This window comes from Lithobates pipiens, unplaced genomic scaffold (assembly GCF_037356315.1).
Source record: "Lithobates pipiens isolate NorthernLeopardFrog02 unplaced genomic scaffold, aLitPip1_a1.2 Scaffold_8, whole genome shotgun sequence".
In the NCBI taxonomy this organism is placed as follows: domain Eukaryota; kingdom Metazoa; phylum Chordata; class Amphibia; order Anura; family Ranidae; genus Lithobates; species Lithobates pipiens.
The window spans coordinates 636760691-636778319 of record NW_027507903.1 but is presented as its reverse complement, the minus strand read 5'-3'; the positions used below and the strand labels follow the sequence as shown (position 1 = coordinate 636778319).

The 17629-nt window shown below is 47.0% G+C and overlaps 1 protein-coding gene across 3 annotated transcripts in view; it reads right to left on the bottom strand.

The window, feature by feature from the left end:
- The window catches only part of LOC143961569 (alpha-2,8-sialyltransferase 8E-like), a 218066-nt gene that overhangs the window by 15766 nt on the left and 184671 nt on the right, over positions 1-17629 (bottom strand). For all 3 annotated transcript variants that reach the window (XM_077470879.1, XM_077470878.1, XM_077470877.1), the window contains exon 4: positions 14566-14652. In XM_077470879.1, the coding sequence (XP_077327005.1) occupies positions 14566-14652 (87 nt within the window). The remainder of the gene's footprint in view (positions 1-14565; positions 14653-17629) is intronic.

Below are 17629 nucleotides of genomic sequence, written 5' to 3'. Positions count from 1 at the left end.
CATCTACAGCCTAGCTTATTCATTGTATTTCTGTATATTTCATATATTGATTATATGTATCTGTATTTGTTTTTTCTCAATAGTTTATCCTACCCTGTTTTGTTAATAAAGCTTTAAAACGACACACAGTCTGGCTTATTGCAGAATAGGAGGTTTTAGCTGCATGTTGAGCTACACACAGGGAAATGTGTAGCAGGGACAGAACAGTGAAACTGCGGCTTCTAAAACAGGGGCAGCGAGTGGTACAGCAACTACCCAGCAAATGGCATACACAGTGACTATACAGAGGTCTTCTACACTGCCAGTGCAGCCACTTGCATATGGCAACACAGCAGTCTCTACGCAGTCAAGCACCTCCACAAGCAACATGTTGCAGAGCTGCTAGAGCAGCTTTTGCTGAGCAAGAAATGCACATAAAAAAAAAACAGAAAGCCTTACTAGAAGCAGACCTAGAGAAACTTAGAGTAGAGAAAGAAGCAGCAGTCTCTGTAGCCGAAGCAGAGGCTGTAGAACTATCTGCAAAACTCAATAGTGAACACAGTAGATGCAGCAGCATGCTCGATCCAGGAGCTGAACCTCAAGATCCTCTACAATTCACTTCAGACTACGTCTATCATCACTCCAGGCCAAGCAGCTAAAAAAGTCTACATCGTGGAGACAAACAGAGGATGCTACAAGTCAGCAACAAGTCTCAAATCTGCAAGCAAGAGGACTCCAAGCAAAGTGAAAACTCTTACATCAGGCATCTTACATGCAAGGCATCAGAATCTACAAATTATCCTCCAGGTCCTGCCTTCACCTCAGAATGGTACGCCAAGGACTCGGTTAAACCAGAAACTCTTAAAAAGGTACGATCACACGCCACATTTTCACTATAGCAATACACAGCCAACTAATCAAGCCACCGTAGACTTTGCCAAGTTCTTTGCACAACGTGAGTTAAGCCTGGTACACACTAATAATTGTTTCCATTCAAACCCAGCACGTTGAACAAAAAAAACTGAAAGCTCCAGTCTGATCCAACGTTGGTAAAGCGCTCTCCCCCACTGAGCTGTTTTGTTCTAATAGGGGGACGCCCCCTGCTCCGCCAGAACACTTCCGATTAGTGCTTTCAGCCATTGACTGAGAGCGCTGACCAGAAGCCAGTTGGCTGCTGCTTTTTCAGCATGCTTGTCTGACAGAAGCTGGCCAAACAGCCAACTTCTGTTGGATTGACCAACATACACATGGGCCGATGTCCTCCAATATTCAGCCCATGTGTACTAGGCATTGGTCACAAAAGGATTTGAAAAGTTTAACGACCACCCTGAAAGCTACAGGGACTGGTGATCTTCTTTCAAAAACACTATCAGGGGCTTACACCTGTCATGTAGTGAAGAGATAGACCTCCTGATCAAATGGCTTGGAAATGAGGACAATAAATATAAACTACCCAGACACTGGCCTTAAAATGATCTAGCTCAGCAGAAGCAATAGAAAATGCACTATCCAAGAGACACTCTCTGTGTCTTGGAGGTTCTGACTCTTGTGGGGGGTGGGCTCTCAAGGCGGTGATGTGTTTCTCAGATAGAGGGAGGTCAAAAAACCCATTGGTGCTTCGAAAAGCAGATGATTTAAAGCACTTTCTATGAGAAGCACCAACTGGTGTTTTGGCACTTGTTCTGGACTTCAAGGTTAATTGAAAAACATAAACACCCAAACCAGTGGTGGAAAGGTCACACTTGTGCAAGCGGATCCTGGCGTTCCTTCACCGTGGGGGGGTGGGGGATCTCAAAACAGCAGGAAGAGGACCTGGTGCAGAACATGTGAAAGGGACAGTAAGCCCTTGTACGCACGGTTGGACATTCCAACGGAAAATGTCCGATCAGGCCGTGTTGTCGGATAATCTGACCGTGTGTGGGCTCCATCGGACTGTTTCCGTCGGAATATCCAACGGACCAAGTTTTCCGGCTTGGGGATAAAACTTTCCGACAACATGATCCGATCGGACCTTGTCCGATCATGTGTAGAGAATTCCGATCGGACAAAGTGCCACGCATGCTCAGATCAAATTCATACACCAAAGCAATTGGCTACTAGCCTGGACGTAGTCCTGTCATAACGAAATAACGTCATCACGTTCTGAACGATCGGATTTTCCGACAACTTTGTCCGACCGTGTGTATGCAACAGTTTCGGACAAAATCCGTCTGACAAAATCCGACAGATTTGGTTGTCGGAATGTTCGACCGTGTGTACAAGGGCTAAGCCTTGGTTCCCATTGCTATGACCCCAAAGTCTTGCAACTTGCTTGCAACTTCCTTGCAATGTCCTTGTGACTTGCTTATAACTTTTGTGATTCAACAGTGCAATCTATGGAAATCAAATTACAGAAAAGTAGTACAGAAACCTTTTTTTTTTCAATAGTTTTTTATTGTTTTTGCATTACATGTACAATGTACACATTTTACAGTGATTTACATAAAATCCTACACCTTTTTTTTCCTTGCTGTTACTTGAGTTGCATTGGGCACTGCAGCAGGAGTAAAGGACTCCGGGAACAGTGGGAAGGGCTCTTGAGGGAAGGGCCCTTGATGTTATCAGTCTCTGGGTGGAAACCAAGCCTGTTATAAGCCAGCTCAAACCTCATTTGGGTGCTTGTGATAGAGAGTGATACGTGTGTTGCTCCTGATCAAGCTCCCTGTCTGTCTGCCCTGCTTTGCTAGTTTGGATTTCCCTGTGTATGACTTTGTACCGGATTATTGAACTATTTCTTGAACTCAGCCTGCCTTTTACCTGGACTGTCATAGAACCCTGTTATCTGTCTGCTAACCTCAAGTATCTATTTGCTTTGCTCAGTTCGCATCTGCCCTGGCGTGGTGGCCAGACACTATAGCATTGTGTATAAGTCCTGGGGGCAACAGGTAGGCCTTCTTGCCCTATGGGAAAGGGGGCTGCTATAGGTGAAGAATACAGTAGCCAGCTATAGTGTCTGACCATCTGCGTTGGGGTAGATGTGACAGTGAGGTTGGGAAGATTCAGGGTCTTCAGAAGGACAGGTGGTGGCGGGAGGCCTGGACAAAAGTGTGGAGGAATGTATGGTACCCATAGCTGCTGTCGGTCAGTCTCTGGGTGTGCAGCTTTTCTGTCTGTCCTTTTGTGTCCCCTAGATTTTTATAGGATCACATTTAAAAAAAAAAAGGCTACATGCATGGGTTAAATGTTTAATCGTTTCTTAGCCTGTGGGTGTGTTTAAGTTGAAGTAGGGTTGTGCTTTGCTTAATTTAGTAGTTTAGGGATAATAAAATGATGTTTCTTTGTATATAGTTCTATTTATGGTATTTTTGGAAAAAGACGTTAACTTTTCCGTTATTTGCTGATGTCAGCTTGTTTGTTCTTGTTTATTTATTGTGACAGTGCAGTTAGCTGTGAGCGGGTATGTCGCGCAGGATCGCCAACCAGGCAGGTTGAAGGGCTCAAGGACGATTGTGTCGTTTTGGAGGAAACTGTGTCTCAGTTTATTCTGTGGTTTGTAAAGTCCAGTTGGGGACCTGGACAGTGGCAACCACTCCATAAGTGGTGCAAGAGTGCATCCCCCCATCCATGCATTTTTTTTAGCAAGTAATAAGAGCGCCCCGAGCACATCCACTTTTGTGACAATAGCGAATGAATATTCGCTATTGTCTTCCTCATTCTCCTCTTGGTCAATCAGGAAGCCCCTATTGACCAGGGAGTCTTCGCACTCCCTGACCAATTGTGACATACTTCCTGTTTCTGTTCGGCTGGGAGTCGAGTGTCTCCCTGTGTGCTGGCTGGAGCAGCCCCGGCTCTTCCATCTACCTGCCTCCATAAGGTAACGCAGCTTTTTCAAATGGCACATTATCAGTAAATGGCTTCTGTCTTGGAAGGTCGGCAGTGAGGGGGTTGGAAGGTTGCCGACGCTCGTCTCCCGCAGGGGTGGGGAATAACCACAGCTGTCCATTTCCCACGCGTGGTGGGGGGTGATCGCTGCCTTACGTCTCCCATGTGAGGTGTGGGGTGCTTTTTGACTGCTGCCATCTCCTCCTGTGGGGGGGGGGGAGATGTTGGTGTTCATTTGTGCCGCCCCCCCCCCCCCAAAAAAAATAGTGAGCACCAGCCGCCACTGGACCCGGAGCCTCGAGATCTCACAGCTGTCTGGGTGGGAGGAAATCTCCAATCATGGGCCCAGGTTTTGGGAACAGCCAGGAGTTTTATTGGGCAGGTGAGTCCTGGGCTAATAGCAGAGCCAGGACCAGGGTTCTGGGCTCCGCCCTCCTGAAGAGTCCAGGCGTGCAAAGGAGAAGAGTGCATGTCCGTACGGCACAGCCTGTCAGTGCAGACAGAGGGCCCAAGTCCGTGGGCGGTAGCAGCAAGGAAGTTGGAAAAGAGAGAACCATCAGAGGCACAGAAACTCTACACTTAAAGTGGGGCGCCCCCTAAAAAAAAAAATTAAAAGTCAGCAGCTACAAATACTGCAGCTGCTGACTTTTAATAATCGGCCACTTACCTGTCCCAGGGTCCAGCGATGCAGGGCAACGAAGCCCCCCCTCGTTCCCCGCTCCGCTCGCGGCGCCATCATTTGTACTGTGGGCACCCGGCTGTGGATACACAGCCAGGCACCCACTGCGCATGCGCGAGCAGCGCAGGGTGCCGGGATACGCCGCGCAGTCCCCTGGGACACGTGACAGGTCCTGGATGACTGTGCGGCTGGAGGGGAAGTGATGTCACCAGCCCGGTCAAGGAAGAAGGCAGACTACGAGGGACCCCCTAGCAACATGTTTTTAAAGGTGAGTAAAATTTTTTTTTTCAATTATTTTTTATTTTTTTTTAAAGAATTTTAAACATTTTTTTTATTTTTTGGTGGCAACACGACTTTAAGCTAAATAACCCCCCAACATCACATTATGTATATATTATTTATTTTGTTTGTACTTTATATGCAAATATATTTTTAATAACACTCTGTATGTTTGCAGGATTTTAAATAAAGAAAAATGTACACATACAGTTGTAGACATTATATTTTTGGGGTCATGCAGTCAATGCTCTCCTTGCCCGGCCGGTCAGTTTAGGTGGACGGCCATGTCTTGGTAGGTTTGCAGTTGTGCCATACTCTTTCCATTTTCAGATGATGGATTGAACAGAGCTCCATGAGATGTTTAAAGCTTGGGATATTTTTTTTATAACCCAACCCTTCTTTAAACTTCTCTACAACTTTATCCCTGACCTGTCTGGTGTGTTCCTTGGCCTTCATGATGCGGTTTGTTCACGTAAGTTTCCCTAACAAACCTCTGGGGGCTTCACAGAACAGCTGTATTTATATTGAGATTAAATTACACACTCTATTTACTAATTAGGTGATTTCTGAAGGCAATTGGTTCCTCTAGATTTTAGTTAGGGGTATCAGAGTAAAGGGGGCTGAATACAAATGCACGCCACACTTTTCACATATTTATTTGTAAAAAAAAAATTAAAACCATTTATCATTTTCCTTCCACTTCACAATTATGTGCCGCTTTGTGTTGGTCTATCACACAAAATCCCAATAAAATACATTTACGTTTTTGGTTGTACCATGACAAAATGTGGAATATTTCAAGGGGTATGAATACTTTTTCAAGGAGCTGTATCTGAATAAACGAGTCTTTATTTTTGAGTCAATAGCAATCAATGGTTTGGAATAGCAGCTGTGCTGGGACAAGTTGTGTTTACTCACAATTGTGAAATTGTACTTTTCCTTCAGACTATATTTATAGTACTGACCATTGTGAAATGTTGTTAAAAATTACCTTTCGCTTCCAACCTGTGTTTTTCCCCAAAGCCTGACAAATAATTAACTGTGGCAGCCATAGGGGCCAATATTGGAAGCATCATAAAGCGGGCAATGATGGATCCATCTCACTATAAATAATTATCGCTTAATCATAATATGGATAGTAATGGATAAATCATAATGTACTGGATGTAGATCAGCGTTTCTCAACCTGTTTTAATGGTGAGGTACCCCTGCAGGTCTAAAAAATGTGCCCCCTGCCTGCCCTGATGTCCTATGTGCCCCACTGTGCCCCATTATGTGCCCTGATGTGCCCCATGCCATAATGGGCCCCCTGCCCTGATGTCCTATGTGCCCCACTGTGCCCCATTATGTGCCCTGATGTGCCCCATGCTGTAATGTGCCCCCTGCCCTGATGTCCTATGTGCCCCAGTATGTGCCCTGATGTGCCCCATGCCGTAATGTGCCCCCTGCCCTTATGTCCTATCTGCCCCATTATGTGCCCTGATGTGCCCCATGCCGTAATGTGCCCCCTGCCCTGATGCCCTATGTGCCCCACTGTGCCCCATAATGTGCCCTGATGTGCCCCATGCCCTGATGTGCCATGTGCCCTGATGTGCCCCGTGCCCTTATGTGCTATGTGCCCTGATGTGCTATGTGCCCCATAATGTGCCCTGATGTGCTATGTGCCTCATATTGTGCCCTGATGTGCCATATTATGCCCTGATGTGCTATGTGACCCATAACGTGCCCTGATGTGCCATAATGTGCCCCCATGTGCCAACGTTTCCCCATGCTCCAATGTGCCCTGTGCCCTTATGTGCTATGTGCCCTGATGTGCTATGTGCCCCATAATATGCCCCGATGTGCTATGTGCCCCATAATGTGCCATAATGTTCCCTCATGTGCCCCATGCCCTGATGTACCCTGATGTGCCATGTGGCCTGATGTGCCCCACACCCTTATTTGCTATGTGCCCTAATGTGCTATGTGCCCCATAATGTGCCCTGATCTGCCATAATGTGCCAATGTTTCCCCCATACCCTGATGTGCCCCATGCCCTGATGTGCCCCATGCCCTGATGTGCTATGTGCCCTGATGTGCTATGTGCCCCATAATGTGCCCTGATGTGCTATGTGCCCTATAATGAGCTCCGACGGGCCCCATGCCCTGATGTGCTATGTGCCCCATGCACTGATATGCTCCATGCCCTGATGTGCCATGATGTGCCCCATAATGTGCCCTGATGTGCCCCATAATGTGCCCTGATGTGCCCCATAATGTGCCCTGTGCCCTGTAGTGCCATGTGGCCTGATGTGCCCCATGCCCTGATATGCCCCGTGCCATGATGTGCCCTTTGCCTTGATGTGCCCCAATGTCCTATTTTTTTCTTTTTTTTGTTCGGGAGTGGATCTTGAGTGGGAGTTCCCACACTTTTTTCCACAGGACTTGACCCCTGGTGTGCATGCTGCAAACATGCACATAATCCGAAATTAACACACAGGTAGACACATGCACGCACATGCAGCCTCATCAGTGCAGTGCCCACCAAATTCAGCCTTATCAGTGCAGTGCCCACCAAATGCAGCCTCATCAGCGCAGTGCCCACCAAATGCAGTCTTACCAGTGCAGTTCCCACCAAATGCAGCCTCATCAGTGTAGTGCCCACCAACTGCAGCCTTATCAGTGTAGTGCCCACCAAATACAGCCTTATCAGTGCAGTGCCCACCAAATGCAGCCTTATCAGTGTAGTGCCCACCAAATGCAGCCTCATCAGTGCAGTGCCCACCAAATGCAGCCGTATCAGTGCAGTGCCCACCAAATGCAGCCTCATCAGTGCCCATCAAATGCAGCCTTATCAGTGCAGTGCCCACCAAATGCAGCCTTATCAGTGCAGCCTTATCAGTGCAGTGCCCACCAAATGCAGCCTCATCAGTGCCCATCAAATGCAGCCTTATCAGTGACCACCAAATGCAGCCTACTAGTGCCCATCAAATGCAGCCTTCCAGTGCCCACCAAATTATGTACACATCTCTCCATTCCATTCCAAGACAGCTCTTCCCTGCCTGTCTGCCCTGTACAACCACATCCTCCGTACAACCCCTGACCTCCCAGGACCCCACCCCCACCCCACATGCGAACGCTCACTGTGCTCCCAGCCCGTTAGTTAAACAATCATCTTCCAGTTGACGGAGGAGGGTGGAGCTGGGCCGGCTCTTGGACTCCGGGGCTGAGGATGAAGTCACAGCTCGAGGAGGAGGCTTCCACCACCAAGCCAGGGCTTCTCCTCCTGGCCAAACAGGAACTGGGTCCTGGCCAATCGGAAATATTAATTTGCTATTGTCAGGGTGGGCTCAGGGCAATCTCCATCTGTCGATGAGATCAAGGAGAAGCGACGTGCTGATGTCACCGCGCGCTACGTCCGTTCGTATCCAAGCACGGGCGTGTGCTCTGTAGCCGGCCGGCCACAATTTTATGCAAGTTTTACTGTTCTTTTTATTTTTACACAATGTTTTTTTTGTTGTTACTTTTTTAAATAAAAGTGCCCTACGGGTTTTACCTATATTTGCTCCACTGTTCCTTTTTTTGAGCAAACCACGATTTACCCTTCACCTTACCACGTGGTATCAGTTGAGAGCTGAACAAGTGGAACCGGGTGACCTTGTCAGAGGTTTTCACCGATCGGATCGTCCAGACGTTTTGGATTGTGTGTGGAGACTAAGTGGAGCCGGGTGACCTTATCAGAGGATCTCACCGATTGGATCATCCAGACGATTGGACTGTGTGTGGAGACCCCTTCAAGGAGAAAGGCCCCGGCTGGGTTATGCGCTCGAACTCCTTACAGCTGGTAAGCATGCATTGTACTTGGTGGTGGGATTTTCTCAACATAAATCACTTTATTGTGAAAATTTCCCAGTCGCCACTCAAAACTTTTTATGGACTGTGGACAGATTTCCATTTATGCTCTCTTTTTCATGTTTGGATTGTGTTTTTTATAGGAATTTTCTTACAGGAATTTTTTTTTTCACTGTTGGAGTCTTCTGTTGAGACATTTATGAATAAATCTATTTGAAGTCCATGATTACTCATGTAAATTTCTCAGGACACTCATTTACTATTTATATTTTCATGTATTGTTTTCTTTACAGGATATACGATTTATTTAGGTTTATTTGTATTATTGTGTATAAGCGCAACCTTTTTTGATTTTTATGTCGATGAGATCAGGCTGCTAGATGCTCCTTGCTGCTTGCTAATAGGGATTTAGGGTGTTTTCCCTCCCCCCCCCATTGGATCAGGCACTCGTGCTTGGGGTTCCACACTGAGAGTGTTATGCTCTTTTCCCTTCCCCATGCCCTTCCACAACAGAAAACAGTGGACCTTTGGGCTGTTCCATCTCTGCGTCCTCTACCATACACACTTGGAAGATACTTGATTTTTAATACATTTGCTTGCCATATCATTATATCCAGGTGGAAGCTGGTTACAACCTTCCACAATTATATTTCTCTGTGCTTCTCCTGAGGAAGCGAAGATTTCCTTGGGAAACGCGTTGAGAATATCAGCACAGATTTTCCAGATTGATGGCGGATATTAATATGGACCATCTAGGTTCAATGTAAAGGTTTCCTAACTGAATTATGTATAGTCTCAATAATGTGTTTTCTACCATTAATATATGCATGACTTGTTTTTAAATGTATGTAAATACATTTTCTTACATTTTTACAGGTGTGACTCACTAAAAGTTCAGTGGGCTTAAAGTGGTTGTAAACCCTCCCCCACAACTTTGTCCTGTGTAAATCAGCATAAAAAACCATAATGAACACTGCTTGTAAATATCTCCTTACTTGCTTAGTATTGTTGTAATCCTTTTTGTTCTTTAGAATGAAGTCAATGAGCATGCCTAGATCTCCCCTGATTTACGGCACACTCTCTATGTCTTATCTATCTGTTATCAGGACTTCCTATGGCACACTACTTAACTCCCAGGAGACTTCAGACTCATTCAGAGCTTCCTCCTACACACTATTTGACCATGTGACATGACATACAATGTAAACCTGGCCATTACTGCAGTCTTATCAGCTGAAGCTGATAAAACTGACAAAGGCAAACACTACATAATCGGCACAAGTAAATACTATGAAATAAAACAAGTCAGCTATGAACAGGGAAGAAGGGTTGCCATAGAAATGTTGGAATGAGAAGGAGGCTTGGTTAACAGTACAGGAAGTTCTCAATGTAAGGGCGGAAATACACTCCACTGTGGACTCAAAAAACAATACTTATGATAGCGCTGCCTAACCCCTGGAAACAAGTTTTTTAAAGTTTCTTTTAACAGTAATTAATATGCAAATTGGGCTGGATTACAGTGGCTATAGTTTGATAATTACTTATTATAATGGACTAAATGAAGAGAAGCATTAGAGTGTGAGAGTTTACTTCCTCTTTAAGATAGTTGTTGTATGAATACTAATTGGGACTGAGACACCACCTCTCGTTTACCCATCTCACACCAGCTTCTTTCCTTTGGGGCTCAGGGCACATTGCTCTGCACCCAAGCCCACCCTTTTTGGAAGCCAATTAGAGCCTCAGGCTGTAATCACGTGCTTTAAAAAAAAAAAATTGGAATCCATGCGTCTGGTGTCCTGCATGTAGATTAGGGGCCAGAGCATAGATTGGGGGAGTGGCGCCAGGGCAGGGCCTAGGATGGTGGGGGCCCCTGGGCTTGAGTTACTTTCGGGCCCTACCTTCTATACATTACCGTATTTATCGGCGTATAACACGCGCCGGCGTATAACACACACCCCAAGTTTAGGAGGGAATTTTAAGGAAAAACACTTTTAGGAGGAAGTTTAAGGGAAAAAACTTACATTTAAAGTGGAAGTAAACTCCCCTATCGTTTTCAGGCAAGGAAGCTGCCATCTTTGCCTCTGTTTAATCCTCAACTGCTATGGTGCTGCACATGTGATTCGTTATGACACCAGCCATTGGATGGTTTTATAGTTTGGCTGAGAGCACAGCCAATGTGAAGTTAGCATTCCCGGCATGCCTTTTTTTAACCGTTTAAATCCATGGGTTTACTTCCACTTTAAATGCCCATCAATACAGCCTTATCAGTGTCCATCTGCAGCCTTGACCATCCATCTGCAGCCTTGTCCAGTGTCATTGCAGCCTTGTCCAGTGTCATTGCAGCCTTGTCCAGTGTCCTTTACAGCCTTGCCCCAGTGTCATTTGCAGTCTTGTCATTGCAGTCTTGAAGTTTAAAAATGGCGCTGCCGAGATACAGAGATCTGTGTATCTCGGCGGCTTTCGGGTCCTCTCTGCAACTCTCGGTGGCTCTCTGGTCCTCTGGGCGGCTCTTGGTGGCTCTCGGGTCCTCTCGGCGGTTCTCGGGTCTTCTCGGCAACTCTCAGCGGCTCTCGGGTCCTCTGGGCGGCTCTTGGCGGCTCTTGGGTCCTCTCGGCGGCTCTCGGGTCTTCTCGTAGTCCTAAGTGGAGCCGAGAGTATCCGAGTGTACTCAGTTAGGCTCACAAAAATGCAGAGTCCCTGTGTTATGTCCATCATAGGGCGGGACTGGGTGTGACTGTGAGTGGAGCCGAGTACACTCAGCTATGTATCTTGGCGGGGCCCATGGGCTTGAGCCCAGTCAAGCCCAATGGTAAGCCCAGCCCTCGGTGGTGCCCCTGCACCCCTTATGGACAGGCGGCCACTGGTGAAAATAAATTGTAACATTCAGAGGGGGATCGTGATGTGAATGAAAGCACCCTAGAATGTTTTCATAGTTTCCCAATATTTCTGTATGCCTTCTGGTGCAGTGTTATGCCGCGTACACACGGCTGGATTTTCCGACGGAAAATGTTCGATGGGAGCTTTTTGTTGGAAATTCTGACCATGTGTAGGCACCATCGGACATTTTCCATTGGAATTTCCGATCTGGATCTCAAATTTTTCCGACAACAAAATCCGGAAATTCCAATCCTGTGTACACAATTCTGAAGCACAAAAGTCCCACACATGCTCGGAATCAAGCAGAAGAGCCGCACTGGCTATTGAACTTCAATTTTCTCGGCTCGTCGTACGTTGCCGTGCTCTTGACGTTCGGAATTTCCGATAACTTTGTGTGACCGTGTGTATTCAAGACAAGTTTGAGCCAATGGATTTTATTGTCAGAATGTCCGATCGTGTGTACGGGGCATAAGCCTTAAAAAAAAAAAAAAGCAAAAAAGCACCAAAAATAACACAAGATTCAAGGGTTAAACATGCAAAACTTAAATATTTAACTCATGTGGTAAATAACGGATGTTTTTTTCATGAATTGACTCCTTTTGAGATAAATACTGCATGAGTTATTTTAACCACTTGACCTCCAGAAAATGTACCCCTCTCCTTGGCCAGGCCATTTGCGTTATTTTAACCCCTTCACACTGACCGTGCGCAAATATGCGTTCATGGCTTGAAGGGGTTATACTGGGGTGATGCCGGGTCTCCGATGTAAAATCCCTGAAGCAACGACACAACGTCACTTCTGGTTTACTCGACTGCCAATGGCGCCAATTTTTTTATTCATGAAAGTGTCTTTTCTCCCAAAAAAAATTGAATTTGAAAGACTGCTGCACGAATACCATGTGGCATAAAAAATGGCAACGATCACCATTTTATTCTCTAGGGTCTCCGCAAAAAAAAAAAAAAAATTATATATATATATATATATATATATATATATATATATATATATATATATATATATATATATATATGTATATAAACTGATATATCTGATATATCTGAAAATCGATCAATCACTTTGTAAAGTAGACCAGTGTTTTTCAACCTTTTTTCAGCCAAAGTACCTTTTAGAATAGCAAACAGTTCTGGGGCACATCAGTCTGAGGGCTTGTTGGCACCAGGAGGTGGATCTGAGCACATGCACTTTTTTTGCACGCTCCCCTTATAGCACAACCCTACCAAATTAACCCCCCCACCCCACATAACACCCCACCCAAATCATCCTACCTGCACAAACCTCTCCCCACCACTAACACAACCATCCCACCCAAATCGTCCTTCCAGCACAACCCCCCTCCTAGCAAACCCCCCACCCAAATCCCCCTCCCAGCACAAACCCCTCTCCCCCGCCACATAGCACAATTACTCCCAATCCTCTCTCTTAATTACAGTAGTGACAGCAGCCAAGAGGAGAGAGAGCCAGGAGGAGGTGTGGCTTTTGCTTTCTATCCCCCGCCCCTCCTAGCACAACCATCTCACCCAAATCATTCTCCCAGCACAACCCCCGCCCTCCTAGAACAACCCCTCCACTGAAATCCCCCTCCTAGCACAAGCCCCCTCCTCTAGCACAGCCCCCCCCCCCACCGAAATTCCCCTTTCCAGCACAAAACCCCCCTCCTAGCACAACCCCCCATATCCCACCTCCGAGCACAACCCCCCACTCAAATACCCCTCCCAACGCAACCCCCCCTTTCTAGTACATACCTCCACCACCCAATACCCCTCCCAACACAAATTGCCACAAATCCCCCTCCTAGCACAACCTCCCAAATCCCCCCTTTTAGCACAACCCCCCACACCCAAATCTCCCTCCCAGCATAAACCCCCCTCCTAGCACAATCCCCAACTTAGCACAACCCCCCACCCAAATTCTCCTTCCCAGCACAAACCGCCACAAATTCCCCCTCCTAGCACAACCCCCCCAAATCCCCCCTCGCCACCACATAGCACAATTTCCCCCCAAATCCTCTCTCTACAGTAGTGACAGCGACCAAGAGGAGACAAAGCTAGGAGGAGGTGTGGCTTGTGATTTCTATCCCCCTCCCCTCCTAGCACAACCATCCCACCCAAGTCATCCTCCCAGCACAACCCCCACCCTCCTAGAACAACCCCCCCACCGAAATCCCCCTCCCAGCACAACCCCCCCTCCAAGCACAGTCCCCCCACTGAAGTCCCCCTTTCCAGCACAAACCCCCCTCTGAGCACAACCCACCACCAAAATACCCCCTCCTAGCACAATCCCCCACCCAAATCCCCCTCCCAACATAAACCCCCACAAATCTCCCATCCCAGCACAACCCCCCACACCCAAATACCCCTCCCAGCATAAACCTCTCTCCTAGTAAAACCCTCCTCTAGCACAACCCCCCACCCAAATACCCCTTCCCAGCACAAACTGCCACATATTCCCCCTCCAAGCACAACCCCCTACCTGCTCCCAAACCCCCCACATAGCAAAATTACCCCCCAAATCCTCCCTGTTCATTACATTAGTGACAGTAGCCAAGAAGAGAGAGAGCCAGGAGGGGGTGTGGCTTGTGCTTGCTATCCCCCGCCCCTAGCTCCTCTCCTTCCTGAGATCTGAGTGATCCTCTGTTAACTGTTATCAGAGGAAGAGTACACGGTGAACTCCTGTGCACCTCCTGCCCCGCTCTCTGCTCCTCTCTGTACTATTACCAGCAAGTCCTCAGCAACCAATGACGTCATCGGTTGGCAGGACGCCATCAGGCGGGCAGTTCAGATTTCATTTTTGCCGGCAAGGGTACAAAGAGGAACAGAGAGCAAAGGGAAGGTGGGGGCGCAGCTCTCTGCCTCCTCTTGTAGCACAGAAGCTAACAAGGGATCGCTCAGATCACCCAGTTGCCGCGGCACCCCTAAGGACTCTTCACGGCACCCCAAGGTGCAGCGGAAATCCCGGTTGAGAAACACTGGTATAAAGAACATGAATTATGTATAACCGAACACCATACGGAGAATGCACCCACAGCTCCCGTACTTACTGAAGCAAGTTACGCTCTGTCTGGTCCTCTTTCCAAGGACACCCCCGAAGTGTCTTCACCACCTCAAAAAATGCTTGCTGTTTAAATCTACAACAAGAAAGAACAAAAAAAAAACATTGTAGAATTGTAGCATGCACGATCAATTCACAGTATATGATGACTGCAAACATCCATAAGCCACTTCAGCTCCTGCATCTGTATACATTCACACAAAATGCAGGACTCGGCCCCACCCCCCCTGGCGCCTACATCATTGGATTTGGATTTGATTGACAGTAGCAGGAGCCAATAAGATGCATTAAGGTTCAAAAACGTTAGGGTCTACAACCCATTTAATCTTATATATGTTGCCTCATCCTTAAGTTGTCTCTCGATCTCCTCTAAATAGTCATAATCGTTTGTGATGACGATATTACCCCCTTTATCACTATTTTTGATTACTATACTTGTGCCATTCTTTAATTCTGCAAGAGCTCAGTGTTCCTCTTTATTCAGGAATCCTGAAACTTTATCAGTGCCCATCAGTGCACACCCATCAGTACAGCCTCATCATTGCCTCCTGATCAGAGCCCATCAGTGACCATCAGTGCCACCCATCAGTACAGCCTCATCATTGCCTCCTGATCAGAGCCCATCAGTGACCATCAGTGCCACCCATCAGTGCTGCCTCATCATATCCTCCTGATCAGTGCCCATCAGGGCTGCCTATCAGTTCCGCATCATCACTGCCCATCAGTGCCACCTCATCAGTGCCTATCAGTGAAGGAGTAGAATAACCTGTTTGCTAAATTTTCACCAAAATATGAAAAACTTTTTTTTTTCTGTCTTTTTGTGTTTTGTTAGCAAAAAACAAAAACAGAGGTGATTAAATGCCACCAAAAGAAAGCTCTGTGTGTTAAAAAATGGTACAAATGTCCTATGGGTACAGTGTTGTATGACTGCGCAATTGTCATTTAAAGAGTGAGATCGCTGAAAGCTGGAAATTGGTCTGGTCAGGATAGGGGTATAAGTGCACGGTAAGCAAGTGGTTAATGATCTTCAGCTTGTATCTGTATTCCTAAGACCTGATCCAATGAACCTACTTACCTGTCTGTGACCCGGCTTTCTGCTGGACTTTGCCTTTGCTCCTGCCTTAAAAGGGTTGTAAACCCTCATGTTTTTTTTCACCTTAATGCATCCTCAAAAAAAACTTCTCACACTGACCGGCCCTCCATCTCACCCCCGCTCTACCTACCTGAGCCCTGTATTTCCCTCGGTGGAGACACGCTGTCCCTCTCTGCACAGGGTCCCGGCTCTTGATTGGATAGATTGATAGCAGCGTAGCCATTGGCTCCCACTGCTGTCAATCAAATCCAATGACAAGGGCGCCGGGGGGTGGTGCCGAGTCCAGCATTCGTGTCTATGGATGCCGAACGCTGGACTCAGGAGCATTGCCGCAAGGTAATCCCCCGGGAGAGCACTTCTCCTAGGGGGTTATCTGATGTGGGGAGAAGCTGCGAGAGCTGCCTAGGGACCCCAGAAGTTGAGGATTGGGGCCACTCTGTGCAAAACGAGCTGCACAGTGGAGGTAAGTATGATAGGTTTGTTATTTTAAATTAAAAAAAATGAAGGCTTACAATCACTTTAACCTTGGTCACCTGACCTCTCTTACCTCGCCCTGTTTACTGGACTCGTCTTTGCCTGCTGATCCTGTAATGCACTGCCTGGCTGTTACTGACCTTGGCCTGCTTCCAGGACTTGCTCCTCCTGCTGACTCGATCCCTAGTTTTTCAGATGCCGCTGGTTGCTGCCTGCATACTGGCTCTGCTACCATCTCTTGCTCTGGTTCCAAGCTGCTTCAGTATCCTGTTCTTAGGATTGTGACCCCCAACTTCATCCGCCTAAAGAGTGGTCTTCACCAGCCAGCAACACTGGCACTCCTGCCACTCTGTACCTTCACACTGCTCATCTGCACCTTCAGGTGTGTTGGACAGGAGGAGCAAGAGATGCCTCCCCAACATTTCACTTTTACAATGTAGGTGATAGATACGCTTCCCAGTTCTGCCCTCTGGTATGCAACAAGATGTGAATGGTTCTTTAAAGTTAGGATCTGCCGGCACAAGTGGGGCCCTTTAACATTGCCACGCAGAAGCAGTGCAAGTTTTCCAGGAGGTGACGTTCAAGAACAGTTGAGTGAGACATTAGGTTAAGCAAGTGGGTATGCCCCTTTAAGGCGGCTGGGCGAATATAAACACGCTCAAAGAAAGGGGAATGCAATAAGGAGAGAGGATTGTGAGGAGTTAAAGGGGTTACATAATAGATGAGGTAAAAAAAAAGACACAAGTCCATCAAGTCTATCCTGTGTGTGTGATTATATGAAGTTGTAAGCATCCTATGCATTAAGGTGAACAAAATTCTGACAGTGACCGGCCCCCCAGCCCCCCCATTTTACTTACCTGAGCCCCTTCATCCCCTCGGCGGAGACACACTCTCCTTCTCTGCAGGGGGTCCTGGCTCTTGATTGGATAGATTGATAGCTGCGCAGCCATTGGCTCCCGCTGTGGTCAATCAAATCCAATGATGCGGGCACCGTGCATTCCTGTCTGTGGACGCAAATGCTGGACTCGGGAGGGCGCCCGCAAGGTAACCCCCCAGGAGAGCTTCTCCTAGTGGGTTATCTGATGCGAGGAGGAGCTGCGACAGCTGCCAAAGGACCCCAGAAGATGATGATTGGAGCCACTCTGTGCAAAATGAACTGCTCAGTGGAGGTAAGTATGACATGTTTGTTATTTAAAAAAAAAAAAAAGCTCAAAGCTTTAAAATCACTTTAACATTTTGGAATTAAGCAACACGTAGTGGTCCACAAAGTTTAATCAAAATCAGCAGTCTGGAGTAATGGCAGCATTGGTGGCTGTCTCTAGCGTTATTAGCGGCTGCTCTTAGTTACAAATAACAGCCAGTGTGTTTAGCTTCTAAAGGAAGTGAAGAAATGTCATCAGCACACCAAGGGTTCCTCAAAATAGGTCCAAACCTTTATTTTCGTGGTCACATGGTAAACACAAGGCAACGTTGTGGAGCCAAGCAG